The following is a 27,525-nucleotide window of genomic DNA, read 5'->3' on the forward strand; positions in this document are numbered from 1 at the left end:
TGTTTTATGACTTTTCATTCAAGGGGATGTATGTTAACTGTGTAATGAAGACTATCATATCCAGATGTGCAGATACAATAGAGTGTGCATCTCTACTTACAGATAAAAGATGAACTCCCAATGAAACAAATTTATCTAGACAGTAGGATGCTGGGCATCTGTTATTGTCATGCCTGCAATGCCAGAATACACCTAATTAGCAGAATGGTAGATTTTTGACTGTTTATGAAGAAGCGTGCTATTGTAATAATGCAGAGGAAATCAGGGTGGTGGGGGATTTGAGGAGCATGTAAGGGAAATCCCAGAGCCTATGAATTTATATCATGAAATAATAACAAAAGGTAATAAAAAATAGTAGAGTTCTGCATTTAAGCTATTTGGTCCTGGGCATTTTTGTTTGGGAGGATCCTTATTATTGATTCAATGTATGTCCTAATTATTGGTCTCCTTAATTCTTTATTTTCATGAGTCAGTTTAGGTGAATCTTACACGTCAGAAATCTATGCATTTTTTTGATTTTCAAGTTTGTTGGTATGTAGTTGTTTTTAATAATTCCTGTGCCTGTGGTGTCCATGATTTAGTTTTCATTTTCATCTCAAATTTTGTTGGTTTGAGTCGTCTATCTTTCTTCCACTTCTCTCTCTGACTGTATTTTTTTTTTTTTGGTTGTGTCAATGATGTATCAGTTTTGTTTATTTTTTAATAAATCAGTTTTCTGGCATATCTTTTTGTTTCTATTTTGTTATTCTCTAACTTTTATTATTTTTCTAACTTTGTGTTTGGTTTACTGCTTTTATTCTAGGCCCTTTAAATACATTGGGAAACCATTTGTTTGATGCCCTTCTGATTTTGTTAAGTAGGCACTAATTGCTGTGAACTTCTAACACTGCTTTTACTGTATCTCACATGTTTTGATAAGTTGTGCTGTCCAAGAATTTTTATTTCCTTTTTGATTTTATCTATGATCCACTGTTCATTTAGTAGTGTGTTTTCAGTTCCTGTATGTTGTTTTTGTGCTTCCTAAGATTTCTTGCTTTAGTGATTTCCAGTTTCACACCACGATTGTCAGAAAAGATCCATGGTATGATTTCAGTGTTATTTTTAAAATATGTTGATGCTTGTTTTACAAGCTAGTATGTGGGTTATTGTATAGTAGGTTCCATGGCCTGGTGAAAAGAATATGTTTTTGTCATCTGTGGAGTGAAATGTTCTATAGCTCTCAATTTTATCTCTAATAGAAGTTAGGTTTGCTTCATCTCTTTTACTAGCTTTTTTGTTAAAGATTATTTTGTCTGATATTAGAATGCCTGTCTTTGCTCACTTGTCCTTTTTGTTGGCATGGGATATCTTTTTCCATCCTCCACTTTGAGCCTTTATATAGTTCTGTTGGTGATTTGTGTTTCTTGTAGGCAGCAAATATATGGGTCTTGATTTTTAATTCATTCTCCAGTTTTCTGTCTTTTGATCGGAGAGGTTAAGCCATTTGTATTCTAACTTATTGTTCTTGGGTAACAACTTGGTCCTGTTATTTTTTATTAAATGATATCTTGTTTGCTTTGCTTTTCCCTTTTGCCTTTAATAAGAATTTTTTTAACTTTTTCATTCTTGCATTATGGTGATTGAAGTTTATTTCCAAGTGTACACATCCATAAGCATCATTTGTAGGTTTGTGCAGGTGATGGAAAATTCTTTCAGTTTCTGTTTGGTTTGGACATTCTTCATTATGTCTTTATATCAAAATGAGAGCTTTCCTGGATATAATTTTCTGGGGGCACTTTCTTTTAGGACCTGGATTATGTCTCTCCATTCTCTTCTTGCCTGTAGGATTTCTGATGAGAAATCAGCTGTGAGTTTGTGATTGGAGATCCTCCAAAGGTAATCATTTGTTTCTCATGTGTGTATTTTAGAATCTTTGTTTAACTATGAGAAGCTTGATTCTGTGACAAGGTGAAGCTCCTTTCTGGTCATGCCTTGTCTAAGTTCTCTGCTTTTTCTGCTTGTGTATTCCTTTCTTTCTGCATATCATGGACATCTGCGACTAATGTTTCACTTGATAGGCCTTCTCTTCTAATCTCTTTCCACACCCTCAGGAACTTCTGAGACATGTATGACTGACTAGTTAATGAAATCACATTCTTGAAATCCTTTCTACTCTATTTGGGATATTGAGTTTTTCATCTCTAATATTTCAGTCTCATTCCTTTTAAAAAATTTCTATAATAGGAAAACTTCATGTCTTGAATCTTAATTCTTGGATTTGCTTTTTGTTGTTTTTCAGTGATCTTTTAATTTTTAAAAATCCACATTCAGATATTTCACCAATGTCTTTATCTTTGCATTCTAATACTGTATTCTTTCCTTTGGTGGGGGGGGGGTCCCTTCTTTGTGTTTCTACTGTGTCTGTTATATGTAGTCACTTCTACCAATTCCATTTTACTCTTCGTAGTTTTTATCTTTGAACTATGTTCTGTGTTTGAAAAATTGCTTCTTCAGTGGATACATAGAGGTGTGATCTAGGTGTTGGTGATACATTGTGGTCAGTGCTCAGGACTGTGGTGAGAGACCAGGTTAGTACCCACTCTGAGCATGTTGGATCACGTTTGTCAACACAGAGAAGGCAGTGATTATAACTTTTTGTGAAATGACTGCCTGACTTCCTTTCTTACCCATTGTTCAGTGCCTATTGTTAGCCCATGCTAGCCTCGCCCACACCAGCACTTGCAGTTCTCTGTGTGCTGAGGGACCCAGCCACTCTCCACTCACTATCATGTAGTCAGACTTTCCACCTGTGTTATGGGGAAGACTCCCATAGAAACAGGATGCTGGACCTCTATTCAGCACCAAGAGTCGACTCCAGCTGCAGATGACAGTTGTGTTTCCTACTCCAACTGCCACTGTTTGCTCTGCTGTAAGCTGCTCATGTGACTCTTTCCCTCAGGTGGTCAATGTGGTGCTCATGCCACCCCCATCTGGTCACCTGCCCTAAGTGAAAGCTGGTAAAGGGCAAGGCTTTATCTTTTCAATAGTATCCCCTAACTGTGTGCCTCGGTGCCGAGTTGCATAAACTGCACAGCCACTACAGGTGCAGAACTATGTTCTTTCAGAAAGGCGGAATAACCCCCACTTAACAGTAATCTGCCAGGCTGTTTCCCAGGCTCTGGCATTTTTTCCTAAATGTGGACTCATGGTGGGTCCCAAGATTCCATGCTAGGCACATCTCCCGTATGTGCCCCACCTCGGCCAAATCTGTATTGTTGATTGGATGTTTGCTCACTGACACGATGGTGAGCCATTGTTCCACTTTGTCATGCTGAGCTCAGCTGAACTCAGTTGATCACATGTGGCACTTCCAGATTCTGACTCTCCTTCCCTGTGAGTTTTCAGCACTTTGCCTTACTTCTTCCCCCCCAAATTTGTCAGTAAAAGTGGAGACAAAGCCCTCTCTCATTCTTTACACCTGACTCTGTAGCCAGACTCTGCTAGGTGCTGCCGTGTTTGAAAAACAAGGAGCAATGCTCTCCAAGATGGTTTTTCCTAAGCCAAATACACACTCATGCCACTGTGTGTCAAGAGAAGGTGATCCTGAGCTACTCGGTATTTGTTCCGAGTGGTCCAGCAAGTCTCACAGCAGCTAATCATCCTCCACAGTTAACCGAGTTGGTACTTGAGAAAATATAACCAAAATCTCCTTAAATAAAAGTACTATATATTATATCTATATATGATGCAAAAGCAGAATGTTATGTCCCAGTTTCCTTTTTTTCTAAAAGGTTGTTTTTATTGGAAACACAGATTTACAGGGAGGAGACAGAGATTTTTCTATTCACTGGTTCAATCCTGAAGTGGCCAAATGGCCGGAACTGAGTCCCTAAGCCGGGAGCCAGGAGCTTCTTGCAGGTCTCCAGTGTGGGTGCAGGGTCCCAAAGCTTTGGGCCGTCTTCCACTGCTTTCCGAGGCTACAAACATGGAGCTGGATGGGAAGTGGAGCAGCTAGGACATGAACCAGCACCCATATGGGATCCTGGCATGCAAGGCTATGATTTAGACGCTAGGCTATGGCACCAGGCCTGGTCACAATTTCTTAAAAAATAAAATTTCCCAATTTCGTGACCAATTCAGAATTCTCTATAATCTGCTTCTACAAAGAGCTGACATGAACAGTGCCAGATAGCATAAACAAATCAAGATCTTCATTTTTTGATCCTGCATGCCTGTTCTCTCAGCTCAGAGATACTGCAAATATTAACACTGTGCACCTTGATGGTTTTTATCAGTAGCTGCTGCTTCTCTTTTAAAAAATCCATTTTTATGAAATCTTGCTTGAAAGAATAAAACAGATGTCAAATATTTAGTATTTGCTATTCATCATGGCAAACAGGGATGTTTCCAGAACCTTTCTTAAGAGTTCATGTTGTCTTTTAATGTATCTTTATACTGTATTTATTTGTTTTTTGGATATCACAGTCCATTAAATGTGCACAGGTTAAAAGTATTTCCTGTTGGGCCAGGTGGGGTGGCCTAGCGGCTAAAGTCCTCGCCTTGAACCCCCCCCCCACCGGATCCCATATGGGCGCTGGTTCTAATCCCGGCAGCTCCACTTCCCATCCAGCTCCCTGCTTGTGGCCTGGGAAAGCAGTTGAGGATAGCCCAAAGCATTGGGACCCTGCACCCGCGTGGGAGACCTGGAGGAGGTTCCTGGTTCCCGGCATTGGATTGGCGTAGCAGCTGCCATTGCGGTCACTTGGGGAGTGAATCATCGGATGGAAGATCTTCCTCTCTGTCTCTCCTCTCTGTATATCCAGCTTTCCAATAAAAAGGAATAAATCTTAAAAAAAAGTATTTCCTGTTGATATGTTATTTTCTTAAACTCCTTTTATCATGAAATACATCTTATTCATCAGTTTAATTTTGTATAATTTTTTCTTGATTCTTTGTTGTAAAGAACAGCCATACCAATCTGCTACATGTTGACATTGAGCCCCAGGAGTTCCTTAGTCTTGTAAGACCAGAATGAGAGACAGGTTATCTGCTATGCTTTTATTAGCCCTTTCTAGTTAAGAATGTGAAATAGAAGAACATTTGATACTTTTCATCTTGACTCTCAAACCTTTATTTTCATTACTGATTATTTTAGCTCATACTTCCTTGAGAAAATAAAGAAGTCGTAATATCCTTATTTTCTCACTATAACCAGTAAGCTTTCCCACTTTGGTCACTATTTCTGCATTTGGTCTGTTATCAATAAAGGATTGGTTATAGTCCTAACAAAATTACATTCCTCAATTTGTTTTGCTCCAAATTTTATTCCTTTCATTGTATAAAAGTCACTGCCCTCCCATTATCTCTTTCATGAATAATTTACCAGATTCAAGTAGGGCATTTCATTCATTGTATCCACACACAATTATACAGTCGCCCCAGAGTCTGTTATGTTAAAGACAACGTTCTTGTAATTCCAATTATTGTATATTTTTTTTAAAGGAAAGTTCCCAGATTTCCCCAGACTTGTCACCAAATCATTGGCATTCATTTTCCCCTTTTCTTCTGTACAGTTCTGTAGACTGTCTTATAAAGCAGCTTTCTGCATAGCACGTATGACGTCACTGACTGCATCTTTTTAATATCCTTCATGTCTGCTTTTCCTTGACATTTAAGTACTTTAGTTCCCGAGGGTGCTGTGCTGAGGCTTCCCATATGCTCTCCCTGTCTACGTTACAACTGGTTTGGATCTCTCTGCATTATGACCCATCTTCTGTGACCGGTTTAATACTACTATTAGATATTTCATTAGGAAACCATGGTTGATACATTTAAAGACAGAACTTTTTATCCTTTCTTATTTTCTAAAATCCTATTCTTTATTTAGAAATTTTCATTGTAATAAATGTACCAAAAAAGTATATATTTGTTTACATGGAAAACCTGAATCTCATCCACTTTCTGTTTTGTCTCCGTTACACCTTACCTCTAGACACATTCATTGGTCCTATTGATTTTGCCTACAAAATGTCCTCCAAGACAAAGATTTTTCTCCATCCTTTCTTCCTATTCTATCTACGGGATCATCAATTTTAAAGTGGGCCATTTTAGAAGCTTGGTAGTTTTCAAATTTTCGATTTTTATTTCCTACAGACTAGCCTTCACTCTGATGCCAGATTGATGTTTAAAACAGAATGTATAAATTAGGATTAGGCATTTGGCATAGCAGCTAATATGCCTGTTGGGCATCTGTATCTGGCATCAGAGTATCTGGATGTAGATTCCAGCTTCACGCTAATGCAGAGCCGAGGAAGCAGTAGGCAGGAGCTGAAGTAGCTGGACGCCTGTCAGCACCTATCACATTGAGTTCCTCAGTTTGCTTTGGCTGGCCCAGCCCCTGCTATGGCAAGCATTCGGAGCACCAACCAATGACTGGTGGCTTTCTTTGTCTTTGTCTCCTCTGCCTTCAAACATTGATTTTTACCCTACACCTCTCTAAGAAGTATGTTCAAGAAAATGTTTTGGTTTTTCTGCAAAGCAGGGCAATCTCGCCTTTGTTGTTGTGCTGTTTTCCTTTTCTCAGGAATATTTTCACCGGCAGGCTTTTACTTATTTATTTTTTTTCATTTTTGTTTAGGTGACTGGATTTTTATCGTTTTCCATTTATCAGCCCCTGTGTTATTTCCTTTTGTGTGCCTTATCTGAAGCAGTTCCTTTCTCTATCTTTGACAGAGATTAGTAAGCTTTGGCTGTAAAAGGTCAAATAGTAGATAGTTTGACATGATACATCAGAAGATCTTCGTTGGGCCTAACAGCTCTGCAAAGTAGCCTAAAGCAGTCAGAGAATGTGTGAAGAACTGGGCGTAACTGTGTTCTTATAAACTTGAAATTTGTGGCTTATAGAACTATTTTCTTAAAGTTAATCCATAATGCTATTTTGCTGACATTCTCTTAAAATGTCTTGCTCATTACTTTTGTGCTTTTCTACTTCTCACATGGAATGTATCTCCATTGGTAGAGCAATTGTATTTGACTTCTCTGTTTCCAGTCCCATGTGAGTGTATGTAATTCCAAATGGTAAACCAATTGGTTTGATTAATTGAAAAGATGAATTGGAGACGATGTATATATGTACATGTATATTTATGTATTTGTATTTAGAATTTCCCGTAGGAATCTGTTTGTCATCTATTGTTAATTCCTCATATTTTTTTAAGTTTAATTGTGTGACTGGGACACAGAAAAACATAGAGGTCTTCTATCTGCTGCCCATTTCTCAAATGACTGTAATATCCATGACTCAGGTCGCATACCTGCTACCAATACATTATAGATTGGATTTTTTTCTACAATGCATATACCCTGTACATAAAGTTAAATGATTAAGCAAGCACTTAGTATATATTAAATTATTGTGTATGTTTACTCTTATTGATAAAATGAGATTTTTCATTTTTTTTACTTCAAGTCAAACTGATTCAAGTAAAAATGTCAATTTTTAAAAATCTTTTTATTTTTATATATTTTTTCAATCTATAGAATTACAATTTGGAATCTCAAATATGATCAGCTTCATATTCAGCTTAAGGCTCAATAGCCTTTCACAGATATAGAGCAAGCAGCAAAGAGGATAGATTCTTTTGAAAATCCATTCTATTTAATTTATAGGTTTTATTTTAAGATACAATTGGGAAAATAATTGCCAAGGCCTGTTTGTCCTGAATTTTCCAGCAGTGTTTTGCGGATTTTTAACTAAACCACTTGAGAGATAACTGTATTCTTTATAGTTGTTTTAACATCTGGGCTTCATCTGTGAAATCAAAGGTTTGGTTCTTTTATTGCTTCTGTGGTTTCTAGTTAAGCAACTAAATGTAGTTATTTGGCTCATTTTCTATTAAAAGGCTTTCAAGTAATTGTTTTTTATTGAATCATACACTTTTTTAAAGTTATGTACATTAAAGGGAGTTTGAGAGAAAGATCTTGTATTTGTTGGTTCACTTTTTAAATGCGCATGACAGCCAGGACTGGATCAGAGTGACAGAGGAGCCTTTGGAGGTCCTGAGCCTTCCAGAGTGCACGTTACCAGGACATGGAGTCGGGAGGAGTGCTGAGACCGGAACACAGCACTGCAAAACGGGGTGTGACAGCCTGAGTAGTATCTTTTCAAAAGTATATTTTTGCTTATTTATATAAAGCCAGTGAATTTCACGTGTTTCACAACAAACCTTTAGGAGCACAATGACAGTTCTACCCTACCCTCTGTGTCTCCATGCTGCTCAAGTTCCCCACCTACACTGCTCCTTTAAATTTTGTGGGGGGTGCCTGGCAGCGTGGCCTAGCAGCTAAAGTTCTCGCCGTGAATGCCCCGGGATCCCATATGGGCGCCGGTTCTAATCCCGGCAGCTCCACTTCCCATCCAGCTCCCTGCTTGTGGCCTAGGAAAGCAGTTGAGGACGGCCCAGTGCTTTGGGACCCTGCACACCCGCGTGGGAGACCTGGAAGAGGTTCCTGGTTCCTGGCATCGGATCGGCGCGCACCGGCCCGTTGCGGCTCACTTGGGGAGTGAAACATTGATGGAAGATCTTCCTCTCTGTCTCTCCTCCTCTCTGTATATCCAGCTTTCCAATAATAATAAAATATTAAAAAACAATTTTTTTTTTTGTAAATTTTCACAATAGCATATTTTCAGTTCACTTCTCAATCACAGGCTTAATGCTCAATTGGGTAAGAACTCAACAACTACCAAGTTGATAAAAACAAAACACAACAACAAAAACCCCTATTGTTCATCAGAAGTATGGGCAAAGGCTGTAAAGAATAATCAAGGGCCTGGCATGGTAGCCTAGTTGCTAAAGTCCTTACCTTGCATATGCTAGGATCCCATATGGGCACCGGTTCTAATCCTGGCAGCCCCGCTTCCCATCCAGCTCCTGCTGGTGGCCTGAGAAAGCAATCAAAGATGGCCCAAAGCCTTGGGGCCCTGTACCCGTATGGGAGACTTGGAAGAGGCTCCTGGCTTCAGCTCAGCGCAGCTCTGGCCGTTGCGGTCACTTGGGGAGTGAATCAGTGGACAGAGGATCTTCCTGTCTCTCCTCCTCTCTCTATAATAAATCAAGTAAAATAAATCTTTTTTTAAAAAAGCAATAGTCAAATCTCCAAGTTTCAGTCTCACTCATATAGGTTACATTTTTCTACTCAACATATTAATTATCACAAATCAGGGAAGACATGATCTTTTATCTGAACTACCTTATGTGTAATGGTTTGCAGTTACTTTCATTTTGTTGTGAATCATGGGTTTTCCTTCTTTTGAATGGCAAAATAATATTTCATAGTGTGTGTATGCCACACACTATGCTAACTGCTCATAGTCTTCATATTTTAACATGCAAATTCAGTTTAGATTGTATAAGTTATGAAAATTTAAAATATGCTGAATAGTGTGTATACTCTTATTGTACATGTAATTGGGAATTATGTATTGAGGGAAGATAGCAGATTCAGAAGGAGAGGCATGGGAGAAGACTGTCCGAGTCAGAGTCACTGGTGACACTTCCTGGTGTGGAATATGATGGGCCACAAAGGCTGGGCTTAGGCTGGGCCCAGAGCCAGGGCATTGTAGCAGGTGGTTGTGGTAGAGAAACACACTTGTTTCTCATATTGGCAAAACATGACATTTCTCCAAATTAAAAAATGAGCACCTGGTCATTTCTCTGTATTTTTCAATAATACAATAAATTATTTAAATGTTTTTATTATCAGTCATGAATTCTTGACACAGTCATGGGGAAATGTATTGATATTGCATAAAAAATATTTTGAGGGGGTTGGGAGTTAGTGACTGTAATTTAGAAATATGAATAACTCAGTGTAGGATCCAGGTTCAGTGCCCAACTTTTGGCTTCATGTTTTTGCTAAGATAGATGCTGGAAAGTGGCAGAGGTGGCTCAGGGATTTTGGTTGCTGCCATGTAATGGGGAAATACGGATTTAGCTCTGGCTCCCAGCTTTAGCCCTGCTCCTCTGGGCACTGGGAAGGAACCACCAGGAAGGGGCTCTCCTGCTGTGTGTTTCCTACTCTTTCCCTCTGTATTTCTGCCCCTCAAATAAGTAAATAGATAAATCCAAATGTGACTTATTTTCAGATTACATACATTTGCATAAACTTAAGTCCTCTAAATTTTAGCATCTCATGTTTTTTACTTGATTAAGTTCAGAGCATGTTTCATGTTTTAAGTGCCAGGTAATCATTCAGTTGTAACTCCTCTGAAAATATACAAATGTGAAGGAGGAGGAAAAAATATATTTTCCTTGTTAAGTAGAAAACTGTGCAGTTGCCTTCTGGAAGGCTTCATTCTAAGCCATTCATTGAGAGAGGGAATCTGCATGTGTGTGTACATGTGCCCAGTATCTGCCACCTGCTAGTTTATTCTTTAAATGTCTGCAACTGCCAGGGCTGGGCTAGGGTGAAACTGAAAGTCTGAAATTACAGCGGAGTCTCCTTACATGGGTTACAGAGACCCCATTACTTGAATTATTTCCTTCTGCCATCCGGGGTACATATTAATAGGAAACTGAACTGGAATCTGGACACTTTCATATGGGTTGCAGTCATCCAGACTGACATGTTAGGCTCTGCACCAATGCCTGCCCCTCTAAGATGCGTTAAATAGAACATTTATTGTGGATCTACACTTCATTGGTCACAATTCACACTGACCAAATATTGCTTTTATTAGTCATTTATTTTTTTAACTTTAAAAAATTTTATATAAAGGGATCAAATTTCCTGTTTTTATTGTTCCTGTTGTTTCCCATGATACAGTTTAGTAGGTGTAGTGACTCCCCTGCCCTTCTCCCGCACTGTATTCCTCTGTAGTGTTACAATAATATAGTCATATATTCTATTTTAAGAGCATCACATTTACCACCCTATTGTACCATCCTCCCTTCCTCACTCCTCCTCCTTTCCTTTTTAATTTTCACAGTGATATAGTTCCAGTTTTTTTAATAATCATGTTAAACATTCACTAACGAATACGAAGTATCCACTGAATAATATACCTACTAACTTTGTTTAAGAATTTTGGCTTATTATCGTTTTTAAGCCTAGCTGATATTGGTATTGATCATTAGCAAATATGGTACTGATCAGTTTCTTTCAATTATAGTAAGTAAGAATAAATAAGATATAAGTTAGGCTTGAATGGCTGTCTGTTGATTTGGTGGGGTATGTTTGTGGCAGAGGCTGCAGCCTGCAACACAATGGCAGAGATTCCCCGGGCCTGGGACACTGCAGCCTGTGTCCCGAGTTGTTCAAACAGCTCATCTCTAGGCTGTATCCTCTAAGGATCGGACAGTTGTTACTACTCAGTGACTAGTTCCAACCTTGAAACAATACATGCACTTTTGCCAGTTTATCAGAATAGTTTTGAAGTGCTTGCTTTTCCTAAAGCATTGCTTTTTAAAAAAGGTTCTGAATACACAGTATCTTCCCTTAAGTTGAAGCTCTAGTTCTTAACTCTTACGGCCTATGTTTGACCAATGTTATTACTGTCTTTTTCATACACCTTACTTATTTGCCTACCAGAGCACTACGTTCTGGATGCCTCTCTATTTCCTGGGTCCTCCCTAACTCAGTCTCATTTGCTGATTTCTGCTTAGCACTTCATCATTTAACATTGGTGTTTCTTAGAACTCATCCCTTGGGCCTCTTACTTATCTACACTATGACTTATTGCCCTCCGGTGTTTAAATTACATTTAAATAGCCATGATTTACAAACTGTTGTCTGATAAATGTGCTCCCGAATTTGGATATTCGGATATTGTTTTTGCGGTGACCTCCATGCACATCCCTGTGTCTCAGACTACTCCACTGGTATCATCTCTTGTCTGCTTTAGTGAGAAAGACTCTACGAATCACAGTGGAAGTTTTTCTTGCTTTAAAGTTTTGTACTTTTTTTTCTGCCTGAAATACATTTTTATGGTGAACTTCATATTTTATTTTCATACAGTTTTTGTTGTTTAAGTAAGTATTCCTTCTCAAAATTATAAATTTGCTCCTACCTTAAATAGTCTATTACTCTGCAAAAGCTGAAGCCATCCAAAAATGCTATTTTAAATGCTATATATTCAAATTACTAGCTTATGATGTCAATACAATAGAATATAAGTTACATTAGGACATTTTTATCTTTCATGGTTGTATCTTCAGTGCCTAGGATAACATGGGTTTCTTGAATTTTCCTCTGCATTTTTGACAGATGAAAATTGGAAAAATAATTGTATAGTGTTCATCGCATGTACAAATTAAATGATATTCAAAAGTCCAAGAAATACGGAATAGATATTAAGGTGTTTGGCATATTATTTGAATTGTTTTCTTGAGATGCCTACATCTTGTACTGGACACGTGTGGGTTCATGTTATGGCTCTACTCTAAATCCCAGCTTGCTGCTAGTGCACAGCTTGGGAGGAGGTAGGTAGTGGCTGGAGTGGCTGGGTTCCTGCTCCCCCAGCAGGGGGTGCTGTTTTCCTGGCTTCTTAATGGTCAAGTCCCAGCTGTGGTGGGAACTTAGAGGAATTCACCGACTATTGGGAGTTCTCTGTCCAAACATAATACATACAACTTACAAGGCATTATGGTAACTGGTTTTTTTATCATTAAAGTTCATGTTTTCAGTGATTCTGCTTTTATTTTTATAGCAAATGTGCTTTTTCTACAAAATTTTAATTGAAAAAAATGCACCAAGTGTTAGATATTTCCATTTGTAAAATTACAGATGAATTTTATACTGTGACTTTTGCTTAGCTTGAAGAATGATTCCAGTGCTTCTGCAGTACTTTTATACTAACAACAAAAAATAATACAGTGTTTAAGGATTTCTTCTAGGTTGTATTTGACTTTTTGTTGCTTTTGATGATAAATATATTTTTATCAGCCTTTCAAGGGCAAGTAATATGCAGTGATAATGATTTTCAACTACTGGTATGAAATACATATTTTCACCTAAAGTGTTTTGATACAGTTTTTAAAGTGTGTATCTGGATTTTGCGTTTCCCCCACCCCCCGCAGACAGCCTTCTGATTGACTATCAGTTTACCTTCAGCTTATTACAGGAAGATGATCGCCACCACACTGCCATCAACTTCATAGCAAACCCAGAGCAGGTGAGAAAGATCACTGTCTTTTATCATATTGTCATATGAGTTTCCTTTTAGTCACTTGTCATTTTGACTTCACTGAAGAATTGTCACACAATTTGGCTTTTGTAGAAAAGATTAATCTTGTGCATTTTTCCATAAATGCAGATCCTTTTATTCCAAAGAATTTGTTTAATTCGATGTTTCCATTTTTCATTAATAGTTAGGTGTTGTAAGCTACTATTGCGTTTATGCTCTTCATTAATTACATACTCTCTAAGTTCTGTTATTTAAATATGAAGCCCATGCATTCCAAACACGGCGTGTTGCCCATATTTTCTTTTTGCTTTATACTGTTCCAGGGTAGTCAGGTTTCATTGTCTGTATTCTAAATATACTGCCTTATCTGAATTATATGTATGCAGATTTCTTTATTATATCAGTGGTGTTTTATAAGCTTGTAAAGTTTAAAACTTTTGAAGATTAACTGTGAATATTAATATCAGCACATCAGTTCATGAAAGGACTTTACAGTTGGCTACTTCAGACTTTGTAACTTTGAAACATCCAAGAAGTTAAAAATAAATCACATGTTTTATTTGGGTTTGTTTTAGCATTGTTGAAACTAAGACTGTTTAAAATGAAAATGTTATATTAAGCTTATGCATTTTAATGTTTTAATTTCTATTGTTAAATTGACAGTCTGTACTGTTTTTGCATATATTGTGATGGTAGTGTAGTCCTCTAGCAGCAGTCACAAGTCCTGCATTCTTCTGTTCAAGTGTATCCTGACACTGTAGGTATAAAGGTATACAGTCTAGCATTCTATTGACAAGATGCATTTGCTGGTTTCATTGGCAGTCCATCTTTTATTCAGAAGTAGAAATGCCTTAAAAGTTACTTTTCAGTAACATGGGATTCTACCCATCTAGCAATAAGAAAAATAGAATAGTTCATTCCGTTACTCCTTATTCCTTAAGATTTTAAGGAATAACTACATTCTAAAGAACACATTTAAGGTTATGGTTTTAAAAACTAACTTTATCTTTTATTCATTTTTGCCATTTTTACTTTGTGTATATTTCTGAGCTACAGAGAGGATACCTGATACTATATGTATCAATATGTAATGATCTGTTGATGTTAACATTTCTATATTACATATTTCAAGATTTTAAGTAATTGTATATATTAACTCTTAATAATGGTATATGTTATTGCAGCTAAATAAGAACTTTAAAGTTATATTCTTTGAAATATAATCCTCCTAGTATATATAATGGTATATGAACATCAGAAATTGTTTATCAGTGTAAGCATATATATATATATAATGATTGCCATTGACTGTATTGTACTAAATTTAAATGAAAAATTTAAAATGAAAGTGTTTTAAATTCTATATTTTGTATATTTCGTGATGCAGTTCTATAGGCATAGGGATTTCCTCTTCTTTGCTCCCCACACACTCCCTCACCTCAAGTTTTCCCCCCCAGGTTATTACAACAGTATAGCCCTTATGCAACAATTACAAGTCCATCATTCTGTTCTTTAAGTGCATCCTGACATTTTAGGTGGAAGACAGTGGTCCAGCATCCTATTGTCAAGATGTATTTAGCAGTTTTATTGGGAGTCCTTTTATTCGGAAAGAAATGCATCATTCTAACATTATTCAGTGCACAGTTTAGTGGTAGTAAGTACATTTATAATGTTTGGTCACCGCTGCTACCCATATCCAAAAGTTATCATCATGTCTAAGAAAAAATCTTTATCTATTAAGCAACAGTTTTGTCATCTTACATTTCTTTCTATTACAGAAAGACAAGTTATGTGTGATCTCAGTAAATAAACGTGATTTTATGGAAACCAACAGTAGGATGTTTATTATCAGAGGCTAAGAAAGGAAGGGGACTAAGGAGAAGGAGAAATGCAAATTAAAGAGTATCATTATCTTCTTGATTGTTTAATAGTAACTTTAGACATGTGTTTTTTTTTTTTGAGAATCTGAAAAATTTCACAAAAGTCTCCAACTCAAGATCTGAAAGTTGTTACTCCTTCCAAATGGTGTCTAGTGAGTCACACACACTTTTGCTTGCTTTTCACCATTCTTGCCTCCTTTGGTTTCACAAGATCTGAGTGTCTTCAAATGTCCAGCCTTCAGCTTTGCTTTTAACCTGCTTTCCAGGTGAAGCTTAAGGATGCCCAAGCTATTTGAGAAGTCTACTTAAGAGTATTTACAACATTGCGTAAGCCCCATTAATTAAATATGCACCTGGAAACAGCCTCTGAAATTTGTAAGAATTATTGATCATATTAATAAGAAAACTAAATAAGCATCTTAATTTTTTATGTTTTCTATATTTTTGACAACAAACCTAGTTCTGAAACAGTTGATTACTTTTAGCCTGTGATTTCCGGTGAAACATTTCTTGGTTGAGTTTGTATTCAACATGTTCTTGTTGAAATTATCCATATCCAATCAAGTGTTCTAAATGACTGATTTTTATCATTGATTTGGATAAACAGTCTTATTAATTTTGAAACATCAAAATCTTAATATAGCTATGGTACTGTATACTTTAGCAATTCCTGGACAGAATTATCAGTAGGACAATGGCCTGAAATAAGATAAAATATTTTTTTAAGAAATGCATCCATTCTTATAAGAAATTGAGAGAGATCATTGTAGTTTCATTTTAGAGATAAAAAAGCCTATTTTCAGAAAGGCTGAGTAACTTTCACAATGTCAGCATGACCGTCAAGGAGCAAATTTTGAATCTAAAGTTTTCTGATTCAATGATGTACGTTCTTTACTATTTGTTTTTATTGGCTTCATAAAGTTGATTTGCTGGACATGAAATCATTATATCTGCATATAAAAATTTATGTGCATCTATAACTGGCAAAAAAAAAGCTTCTCAACTATTTGTGTGGCCTTATGTTCAAAGTGTTAATTCTGTACTCATATCTTAAAAGAGAGGAGAGTCTCAAGAAGTTTGATAATTTTGTGTGCATACTATGGAAGTTGATTGATAGAGTTTATTGTCAGCTTTCTCTCGCATTAATGGCCACTTTAGGAGTGTGACTCTGGTGGAGACTCCTTCTTACTTGACTGTATTTGTTTATACTGAAGGTTCCCCCCCCCACCCCCGCCGTGGCTACTTTGTCAGGTGCTCTTTCTGCAGCATTTTGAACACATACCCTGCACATTTGTAATGTGTGATTTTCTGCATTTTCTTCTAAATTACGATTAGTTTTGAAGTAATATTTGCTTCTGTTATTTCTGCATGTAGGTTTGTTTGGTACTGTACATGTCATCCAATCAAGATGGTCGCCAAGCAGTCTTTGTCTTTTATGAGTTCTTTTTCTCATCAGCAGGAAATCGTTTTTTCCCTCAGTTACTCCCTAATACTGCAATTTGGGGAATGGGGAACTTGATTGCTTTAGATACTTATCTTATTGTTAAAAGCTAGTCAGAAAATTGCAGGTGTTTTCTGTTTACTGATTTTGTCGTATTTTGAAAAGAATAATACTACTAAGAAATTATTCTCTCAGTCTGTCTGTCTTGACTTGCTAGGCATCACATAGTATTTTGATTTTCCTACACATCATTATCTGTTTAAAAGAAAGCAGAACTAACTGAATAGCTGAAGCTAAAAGTATTTACTATGATTGTTAATCTTTGCCTCCTGAGGACTAAATAAATCTTCACTTATTGGAATGACAGGGTCACAAATAACATAGATAGAAATTTTTTAGATTTTATTTTCCTTGAAACTAAATGTAAAGACTATAGTTTGCTAATAAATAATAAGGAGCATGTTTTCTGACATAAAAATAAATTATTCAGTTGTCTTCTCAATGGCTGTTTACATGGTGTGCTCTACTGTTTTTCCATAGCAGATTTATGTTTTTATCTGAAAGTTTTATTTTATATATTTTAAGTGTGTTTTCCATGCATTTTTCCTAAAAAATGTGCAGTAATAGATTAGGTAACTAGCAGAAAATATTTCAACAGAACAATCTTAAATTGCTGTAAATTGCTTAGAGCTAATTAAAACCTGTATCATTTAAATATAAGTGAAAATATGATGAGAATAAAAATATGAATATTGAATTCTAGAAGTCTCTCATTTATATAAAAAGACATAATTTTAGTAGAAAAATAACAGACGTACCTTAAGCCTGCCTTTGAATTTATGATATAGTTTCAATAAAAAGAATACAGGACATCTATGCTTATTCCATTGAATATTTATATATTGTATAGAGTTTGAGAAATGCACCATGGACATCATTTCATCAGTAAAGTTAATTGTGCTTATGTAGTGTAATTTGAATTTGTTAACCTGGGTGTTTTCTTTCTTGGTAGTCAAACAAAAATTTGGATATTTCGATCAATGCATCAAACAACTTTAATCTCAACATTACGTGGTCAGTTGGTTCAACAGGTAAAAATTATTTTGATGTCATGCCTTTTGTATTTATTCCTGAAGAAACTTGTTCTAATATAATCTTGTGCTGTCAATTTAAATAAATGAAAATTTTAAAAATTGCATGCTATGATTGCGCTATTACCAAAGCATAGATGGTAGGTATTTGACCTAGCAGCTGAGACACTGATTAGGATGCCCATGTCCCTAGCTGGATTACAAGAGTTCAATTCTTGCTTCTTGCTTCTGGCTCCAGCTTCCTGCTGCTGGGGACCCAGGGTGTTGTTGGTGATGATTTAAACAGTTGGGTTCCTGTCTCTGAATTGAAACGTAGGTTGAGTTCCTAGCTCTTAATTTCAGTCTCTGCCCAGCCCTGGAAATTGTGGACATCTGGGGAGTGAACAAACAGCAGATGGAAGCCCTCTCTATTTCTTTCTCTTTCTCTCTCTGCCTCTCAAATAGGCAAATAAATATTTTTAAACATTAGCTGTAAAGTTATTCCTTATTGTATTAAAATTGGATAGTAGATTATACATTACTGAATTTTAAAAAAAACTGACAGTGTTATTAAACATGATTTTAATTGACATGTTCTTTCAATGCTAAATGTTCTAGATTTCAAGTTATACACTGAATTATGTCCTTTTTTATATTAAATAGTAACACTATGCTGTGCATGCTGGTGCGAGTAACCTTTTGTCTGTTGTTTTCAAACTTAAACATACATACCTACTTCCAAGTTTAAATGCTAAGGAGTTTAAAGAAGCTACATAAGATGTGTCTTATATAATAAACTCATACATTATAATTTCCTTTCAAAAATGTAAGAATTCTAGATCTATAATTTGAAGTCTAAAATTGTATTCACTCTTTTATGCTTATGTCTTAGTAAATTTTGATGCTTTCTAGTTTCTATAGCAAAGATTTTCTATTGCATTGATATACTAATGGTTGTTTATTTTTTGTGTAAAAATTTGTGGATTCTTAGAATTCCATTTTGATTTATGAGAACTATGTTATTCTTTTTTATATGTTGAATTGTGGGTACAGTGAATTCAGAAGTAGAGAAAGTTTTTCAAATCTATAACTTTTTATGTGTGAAAAATGGAAGATTCTACAGTAGTTGATAACATTGTAGAACATTGTATCTATTACAATTTATGATAAATTGCCATATTATCTTGTAATTTATCTGACTAGTAAAAAGAAAATTATTGAACTGACAATAACAGATAGTACAATTGCTGTTAGCCAAAAACCAAAAGCGATGAAAAAAATCATTATGTATGAAAAAATTTAATAAATATTTATAAAACAGCACCAGTTATTTTAAGGCAATCATTTTAGTTTGCAATAAATCACTTCAGCTTTCATATTCCAGGATCAAATATCAGAAATTTTTATGTATGAAGCTGATCATGAAATCTGTTTTTTAAAAAAACATACAAGGTAATTTTGGAATAGGAGTTCAGTTGGAAGAATTCAATTACCCTGAATACTAATTCTCATTATTTTTTACTGCTCATTAAGAGGGAGATCTTATTAGATTGCTGGGAATTCTTATTTCACTTGATTAACTTCAACAAATACTTACTGAGTTTCCATTGTGTGTTTAATTGAGTCTTTAGCTCAGGTTTTAAATTATGATTTCCTCCCAGTTTATTCTAAGTGATGGTGACTTAATTTATGGTAAGACAAATTTGATTTTTGTTTTGTGATTGAGATATGTGAATACATGTTCTGACTGGCTTGTTTTGAAAAGCTCTGGAGAAGTAAGTAAACCTTCTTGAGCCATGTATTCATGGCTGTTTTTGAAAGAGATTATTAGGAGTAGCTCTGAACTTGGGCAGTTGCTGTAGTTCTGCTAACATATGTTTCCATTTTAATAAACTGATGATAGTGCCTATGGGATAAAATTACTAAAAAATGACTGTACCAGTCGATAGTCATTTCGATTTCTCATTGGTAATGTTTAAATAGATTTTTATATTAAATCCATTTGCAGTGTATATTTTGTCAAATTTATTCTTTGTCATTCAAAATAGTAAACATGAGTCTATTATAATTAGTTTTTTAAGTTTTAAAAAAATTTTATGTTTCATGGTACAGTTCCATAGGCACAGGGATTTCCACTCCCACCTTCTCTCTTCTCCCTCCCCACCCCAATGTTCTGCATATTATTATAGTAGTCTTCTCCCTCCCCACCCCAATGTTCTGCATATTATTATAGTAGTATGCAGTGTTTCAGCAACAGTCACAAGTCTATGTTTCTGCTATTTAAGTGCATCATGACATTGTATGTGTAGACAACGGTAGAGAATCCAGCATCCTATTGTAAGCATAGCATTTAACAGTTTCATTGGGAGTGTTCCATTTATTTGGGAGTAAAGATGCATACTGCAGTGTATCTTCACTTCTCAGTATGTTAGTATCCATTATATAGTTCCTCTAGATGAATAAGGTATATACATGTTTACCTATTTATTGGTTTTGTCCTTTGCATTAAGGTTGCCTTAAATCAGAGGTAACATGATATTTGCCCTTTCAGATTTGGCTGTTTCATTGAGCATAAGGATCTGCAGTTGGCATCACTTTGTTGCAAACGATACAGTTTCATTCTTTTTGAATGACCGAGTAGTATTCCATGGAGTTGATGTACCACAGTTTATCCTCTCCTCTTTGATACGCATCTGGATTATTTCCATGTCTTTGCTATTGCAAATTGTGCTGCTGTAGGTCACTTTCATGTGCAGATCACTTCCTTTGGATATATTCCCAGAAGTGGGAGAACTGGGTCATATGGTAGATCAGTTTTCAGTTGTCTGAGAATTCTCCCTTCTGACTCTCCCACCAACAGTGGAGTAGGATACTTTCCTCCTTAAATAATCACCAACGGGTGGTTTTAGTAGATTTCCAAATGTAGGTTAATCTCACTGGAGTTAGGTAGAACCTCTATATGATTTTTAATTGTGTTTATGTGATAGCTAGGGAGCCTGAGCGTTGTTTTGTCTATTAGCCATTTGATTTTGTTGTTTTTAAAAGTACAATCTCATTTCCTTCGCTGATTTCTTCACAGGATTGTTTGTTTCACTGTGGTATCCTAATTATGTTTTGGTAAGAATAGGATAATTACAAAAATGAAGTTTAATAAATCATTTTTAAGAAAAGACAATTTATTTTTCTCTGATTTGTGGTAAGCTAATATAGAGTATAAAAAACCTTATTTTTATATTAGTGAACTTGACATGTTGGGATTTGATTGATGTGTAAAGCCTTGAGGCTATATTCTTGTGGAACAATGATCTTTGTATCTGTTGGATATTTTATTCAAGGGACCATTGAAAAGGTGATTATAGGACCCAGTGTGGTAGCCTGGTGGTTAAAGTCCTTGCCTTGGACGCATTGGGATCCCATATGGGTGCCAGTTCTAATCCCGGAAACACCCAAAATTGAAGAAATAGGAAAGAAGGCAGAAGGGATGGAAAAGTATCATTATCGTCTAACTACATGAAATCTGTTGTTTTATTAATAAAAAGAAATAGCATATTTAAAAAAATGTTTATTTGAAGAAATGTGAGAATAAGAGAGAGCTTGCATCTGCTTTTTATTCCCCAGATATTTGCAACATTCAAGGCTATGGCAGGTGGAATCCTGGACTGGGAATTCTGTCCTTGTCTCTCACATAAATGGGAGGTATGCTAGAGTGATCTACCATCTGCTGAAGGTGTTTTTAGGCAGCTGTGTTCCGAGTAGAGTGTGTTGAATCAAACAGATGCCCTGATATTCAATGCTGGTTTTGCAAGCTGGAGGCTTAGTTTGCTATACTGCTGCATTAGAGTCTACTGTATCTTTTAAAATTAATAAACGTTTGTTTTCCCTAATTTCAATTGCATAAATTTTGTTATTATTTACATTTTAGCTGGAACAATATCTGGGGAAGAGACTCCAATTGTTTCCAAGGCTAATATAAAGGAGTACCGAGACAGTTTTTCCTATGAGAAGTTTAATTTTAGAAACAATCCTAACATCACATTCTATGTATATGTCAGCAACTTTTCCTGGCCTATTAAGATACAGGTAAGTGTTGAAAATATTTATTTCTAATCATTATTGAATATTTTTATCATGGAAGGGATACTGTTTTGTTTAAAATAAGTGCATGCATATTTGTATATAAGTATACATATATACACATATATATTCATTTTTTAACTTGAACAATACTGAATTATGTGAATATGGATGTGTGTGTGAAAATGAATATCTCTATAAATCCCTCTTACAACTAATATTGAACCATTCGAAGAAAGTACTCAACTTCTATTAAAAAGGCAGGAAAACTTGAAGTAAGTATACTTGGGTGTGTTTTAAATGAGAGCAGATTGCTTTTTCTTACAAACAGCACTTTAATTATTTGCTGCATAATCATATTTTTAATACATGCTGAACAGAATTTAATCTTTCACTAGTTGTTTAGGATTAGTAGTAATTAGCTCTGACTTTTTTTAAGAGTCATAACCGTTCTTCCATGATTTCTTAGTCTGTGTTGTATCTGTTGAATATTTGATTTTTTATTGCTATTAATGGTAGAGTGCTGAAGGCTTCACCTTTATTCCTTGGACATATTTTGGGTGTTCTTTCTATTTTGAAATAGGCAAGGTGTGTGTTAATTTAAGCTTTCCAAAAAGGAAAAGCCCGTGTATTATGGTGTCGGGATCATTATTCATTCCCTCGTCATTGATTAGATTACGTCCACATTAGTTCGTTTATAGATTTTTGTGCTAACTCCTGTTCTAGCTGATTGTATTTTTTTAATCTTTTAAAGATTTACAGATAATTCTTTCCCATAATAAATCTCTGCTTAGACTATATGACTAGAAATGTTTGTAAGTTTCATTTATTTGAATTTCTATATGGTCATTTGTAGAAGTAATTCATTTCAAAAATAATCCGAGTTTGCTGAAAATATTTACTCTTATTTGTAAGGTTTACTTAACACATAATTTAAGGTAATTATTCAACTAATAAGCAAAGCTAGTAAATTCTGAAAGGTACATGTTTAGGTATTGTTATGTAAATATTAGCTATGTTGTGGACATAGCAGATTGCTTCTTGAATCATAAAATATGTGGACTCTCTTTTGGCCAGTTTTTCTAGGTGAGAACATTGGGTTGTGTTTTTTTTTTTTTTAAAGATTTATTTTATTTTCATTACAAAGTCAGATATACTGAGAGGAGGAGAGACAGAGAGGAAGTGGAGCTGCCGGGATTAGAACCAGCGGCCATATGGGATCAAGGCGAGAACCTTAGCCACTAGGCCACACCGCCAAGCCCGGGTTGTGTTTTTAGCTGTGTATAATCACATTTACATTTAGAGAAATATCCTGGTATTTTTGACTAATAACAATATGGTTGAATTAAGATACACTTCAAGTGGTTATCTACGTTTCAGTATGCATAAACATCGTAAATATTGTAATCTTATAAAGTTCATAAACCATAGGCATGCAGCCTAAGATGAATTTGTGTGTATGTGTGTGTGTATTTCATATAAGTAGAACTCAAACAAAAGATACATGTGCTTCAGTAATTCTAAAAAACTCAACAAATGCCATTCTTGGTAAAAGGGGCCCCCAGAACTCTCATAATCACTACCCTCACATACTAATTGGTTTTAAGCATCATGTGAATATTTTGTATATACTCACTCTTACTGAAGAAAAAGTATTTCACTCATTCTTTTATATATGTGAAGTCACCTTTATTTTACCTGTAATGGAGTTTCAATACTTCATCATATATATAGTATGAATATATCATATGCATGTATTTTTGTGATCAACTGTTAAACATTTACATGTTGTAATATTTGCCTTTCTTTGAATAAAATGTATATAAATATTATTACACTCTAGTGAGAGTATACTGAGAGTATAACTGCCAAGTAGAAATATATTCAACTTGAGTAATAAATCACAGAAGTTTTGCAACAACATCTGCTCATATTAAAAATAATCGCCAATATTGACAGCTGTATATGCTTCATTCTCACTCAAAGTTTAGTGTTATCAGTCTTACATTTTTTACTCATTTATTGATGTGTTATAGTATATTGCTATGAAGTTTTAATTTTTGTCACTGTAATGAATTTTTACGTTTTTTGTCAATTTGATCAAAATTTTAAAATATTTATTTATTTGTTTAATAGTTTTGGAGAAAGAGTGAGAGAGGCAGAGAGAGAAAGAGAAGAGAAAAATAAATTTCTCCAATGGTTCACCCTCCAGATGGCTGCAATTTGGATAAATTGATTGGATAAGTTCCTTATATTGGGGCTGGCAATGTGGCACAGCAAGTAAAGCTGCCACCTGTGAGCATGGACACCCATTGGAATCCTTGATGCTTAGCTTCCAGTTCAGCTCCCCACTAGTGGTCCCGGATAAACTGAAAAATGGCCACTGCCACACTCGTGGGAGACCTGGAGCTTGTGGCTTTGGCCCGGCCCATCCCTGACTGTTAAGCTATCTGGGGAATGAACCAGCAGATGGACCATTTCTCTCTTTACGCTGCCTTTCAAATAAATACATTGATTTAGAAAAATGTGTTTGTATAACATGGATATCAAACTTTTCTCAAACATGTGTTGTAAATACCTTCCAGTAGGTGGCTTGCTTTTTTCACTCTTATTTGTACATGAAAAATCAGTTCAGAATTCAATAAGGCAAACTTATCAATACTTTATAATTAGTGTTTACAGATTCATTTTTAGTTCTTGGATTACTAACTGATGTTAATTGGAAAACATTTTTTATAGTCCTGTGAATTTATTGTTTATATTGTTATTTCTTTTTATTATGTTATCATTTTACATTTGCAAAATATAAACAATTAGCCATCGTTTATTGCAAGTGTCATAGTCTGATGTGTTCTAATTATTTTTTTATTTTGTTTTCTTTGTCATAATTAATAATGCAATACAACATGTTATAATTTTCCTAAATTTCCTTTGAAAATTCTTAATTATGCTTCCCCTACATTGATGCCAGTGAACTAATGGTTCTAATTTCAAGTACTCAGTTTGAGATGTTGGAGAAATACTAGGCAGATTTTAGGAAGCGTACACAGTGTGGGTTGCCCGTATGGGTGGCAGGGAGCCGAGGGCCTGTGGCTATTGTTAGCTGCCTCTCAGGTGCACATTAACAGGAAGCTAGATGAAAAGAGTAGCTCACACTTAAGCCAGAAATTCTGTCATGGGATGCAGATGCCAAATTGGCAACTAAATGGCTAAATCATAAACCTAAGATGACTGTACAGTTTAGATTTCATAAGCGTGTATTACTGTGGATTCCAGAAAACTCCAGCTTCTGAGAAAGTTTACTACCCGTAATTGAAAATTTAAAAAATGTTCACCAGCTGCTCACATAAGAAAGTGCAAATCACCCAGCTCTCGCTGAAGTAGCCCATCCAGTCATGAGAAAAGAAAACTTTTGTGCAAGGGTAAACAATTTTTAGACAAAGTAAAAAGATGGCAGAGATACACACAATCAGAGATGGGCCACATGATAATAGGTATCACATAGATGTAAAGGAATTTTAGAGAGTACTTTGAGTAGTTGTGTGGCTACAGATTAGATCACTACTAACAAATGTACAAATTCCTGGACAACACCACAAATGATGAGCAAGTGTTAATACCTAAACAGAAGAATAATGGGAACCATAATTGAGATGGTAATTACAATTTCTGCATTCAAGTGAAACAGAAGAATTCACTTCTCAATACCTAACATGTAATCAATTACTACTAATCTGTCTTAGCTTATTAAAAAAAACATGGAAATGGGTAAAATTTTTGCAAGCTTTTATTAGGTCAACCATCTTTAGCTAAGGACTTAGCAAAATAAGAAAGCCACTGGTCAGTATATCTCATGAACTGAATTGCAAAATCTCAACAAAATATCAACAAATTAAATCTAGTAGAACATTAAAAGTATCATTCATTAAACATGCTGTATTCACCCCAGAAATGCAAGGATAGTCCAACACACAGATCAAGAAACAGAATGTACCACATCAGCAGAATGAACTATGCATCTTATAATCTGGGACCCAGTGTTGTACTGGACAGAATTAAGCTGATGCCTGCAATACTGGCATCCCTTACGGGCTCAAGTTCCAATCCTACTTGCCTTGCTTCTGATCCAGCTACCGGCTAAATCATCTGAGAAAGCAGCAGAAGATGGCTTAAGCCCTTGAGCCCATGCACCCGTGTAGGAGATTAAAAATGAGTTCCAGATTCATCCTAGGCCATTATAGATATATGGAGAGTGGAACAGCAGATAGAAGATCTCTTTCTCTGTCTCTCCCTCCTACTCTCTCACTCTGCCTTCCAATTAAGTAAGTAATTAAATCTTTTATAACATTTTAAAAAGCCGTGTGATCTCATTGAATACAGAAAACACATTTGATAAAATTTATGATGAAAACCTAGAAAAGTTAAGTGTTGGAGAAATGTGCTTCAACATAGTAAAGGCCGTAGATAATGAGCGAACAGCTGTCAGACTGAGTGGCGAAGCGGCAAAATCTTTCCTTGTTTTTTTTTGCTATCACTTATTGGGAGTGTTTGCGGAATTTTTACCTATATTTGATACATTGTTTGTTACTTGTTTCAATGCTGTTTAATGTATTTCCTTTTTCATCTCTGATTCCTTATTTTGATTAGTTGGGTAAGTGCGGGGTCTGTTTTGATGATTTTCTCAAAGAACTAGCACTTTGATTCATTGATCCTGTATATTCTTCTGTTGGTGTTTATTTGGTTTATTTCCTCCCTTATTTTGATGATATTTTCTTTCCTGCTAATCTGCAGTTTGCTTTGCTATTGCTTTTCTAACTCCTATAGATATATGGTTAGCTCATTTACCTGGTGTTTTTCTAATTTCTTGACATAATCATTGATTGTAATTAATTTTCTTCTTAATTGTGTCCCGTAAGTTTTGGTTTTTTTGTTGATGCCTACGTTAATTTATTCTGAGGTATTTTGACTTGTGGTCTCCAGTTTCACTCCGTAATGGCCTGAGAATCTGAGAAGATTTGCAGTATGTTAAAATCATTTTTTTTAAATTTGAGGCTTGTTTTTTTGCCCTATAATGTGATCAGTCCTGTTGAAAATTTATGTACTGATGAAAAAAAAAAAGTACTGGAAGCCCTTGCTACAACTATTAGGTAAGAAAGGGGAATTAAAACAATTCAAATTGGAAACGAGGGATTAATATTGTCCCTTTTTGCAAGCAACATGAGTCTCTACAGGAGAACCAAAGCACTCAGTCAAGAGACTATTGGAACTCCTAGGATAAGGTATCAGGGTAACAGGATACAAAATTAATGAACACAAATTGATGACCCATATTGCATACTCAAATATCTCCTTGGAATAAACCTAACCAAAAGCAAGGAAGACCTCTATGATAAAAATTTAAAAACATTAGAAAAATAAATAGAAGTTGTTATGTTCCTAGATCACTAGGATCAATACCATCAAAATGTCTATATTAATAAAAGTAATATACAGATTTAATGCAGTCCGAATCAGAATTCCTACAGCATTCTTTCAGAAATGGAAAAGATGATACAAAAGTTCATCTGGAATCACAAGAGGCCGCAAATAGCCAAGGTTATCCTGAAGAATAAAGTAGTGCTGGAGGAATCACAATTCCAGAGCTAAAGACAAACTACAGAGAACTGGCACACAAACAGAATTTACAGAGAGCTTCAGAAATTCAATGACAGCAAAACAAACAACCCTGTGAAGGAATGGGTGAAGGAAATGAATAGACATTTTTCAAAAGACAGAGTCGTCTGGCTCATAGACGTAGGATAAATTGCTCAGACTCCCTAGCTGTCAAGCAAATACAAATAAAAACCACAGGAATATGGTCAAGGTCTACACAATAATCAAATCACAAGGTTTCAATTT

At 35.5% G+C, this 27,525-nt stretch overlaps 1 protein-coding gene across 2 annotated transcripts in view; it reads left to right on the top strand.

Annotated features, from left to right (window-relative positions):
• Positions 1–27,525, top strand: part of ATRNL1 (attractin like 1) — a 558,159-nt gene that overhangs the window by 194,690 nt on the left and 335,944 nt on the right. For both annotated transcript variants that reach the window (XR_009246557.1, XM_058671950.1), the window contains exons 22-24: positions 13,056–13,150; positions 17,496–17,574; positions 21,476–21,633. Coding sequence is in view for 1 of the 2 variants with exons in the window: in XM_058671950.1 (XP_058527933.1) it covers positions 13,056–13,150; positions 17,496–17,574; positions 21,476–21,633 (332 nt within the window). In the remaining variant the exon portion in view is untranslated. The remainder of the gene's footprint in view (positions 1–13,055; positions 13,151–17,495; positions 17,575–21,475; positions 21,634–27,525) is intronic.

Source organism: Ochotona princeps, chromosome 13 (genome assembly GCF_030435755.1).
Source record: "Ochotona princeps isolate mOchPri1 chromosome 13, mOchPri1.hap1, whole genome shotgun sequence".
Classification (NCBI taxonomy): Eukaryota; Metazoa; Chordata; class Mammalia; order Lagomorpha; family Ochotonidae; genus Ochotona; species Ochotona princeps.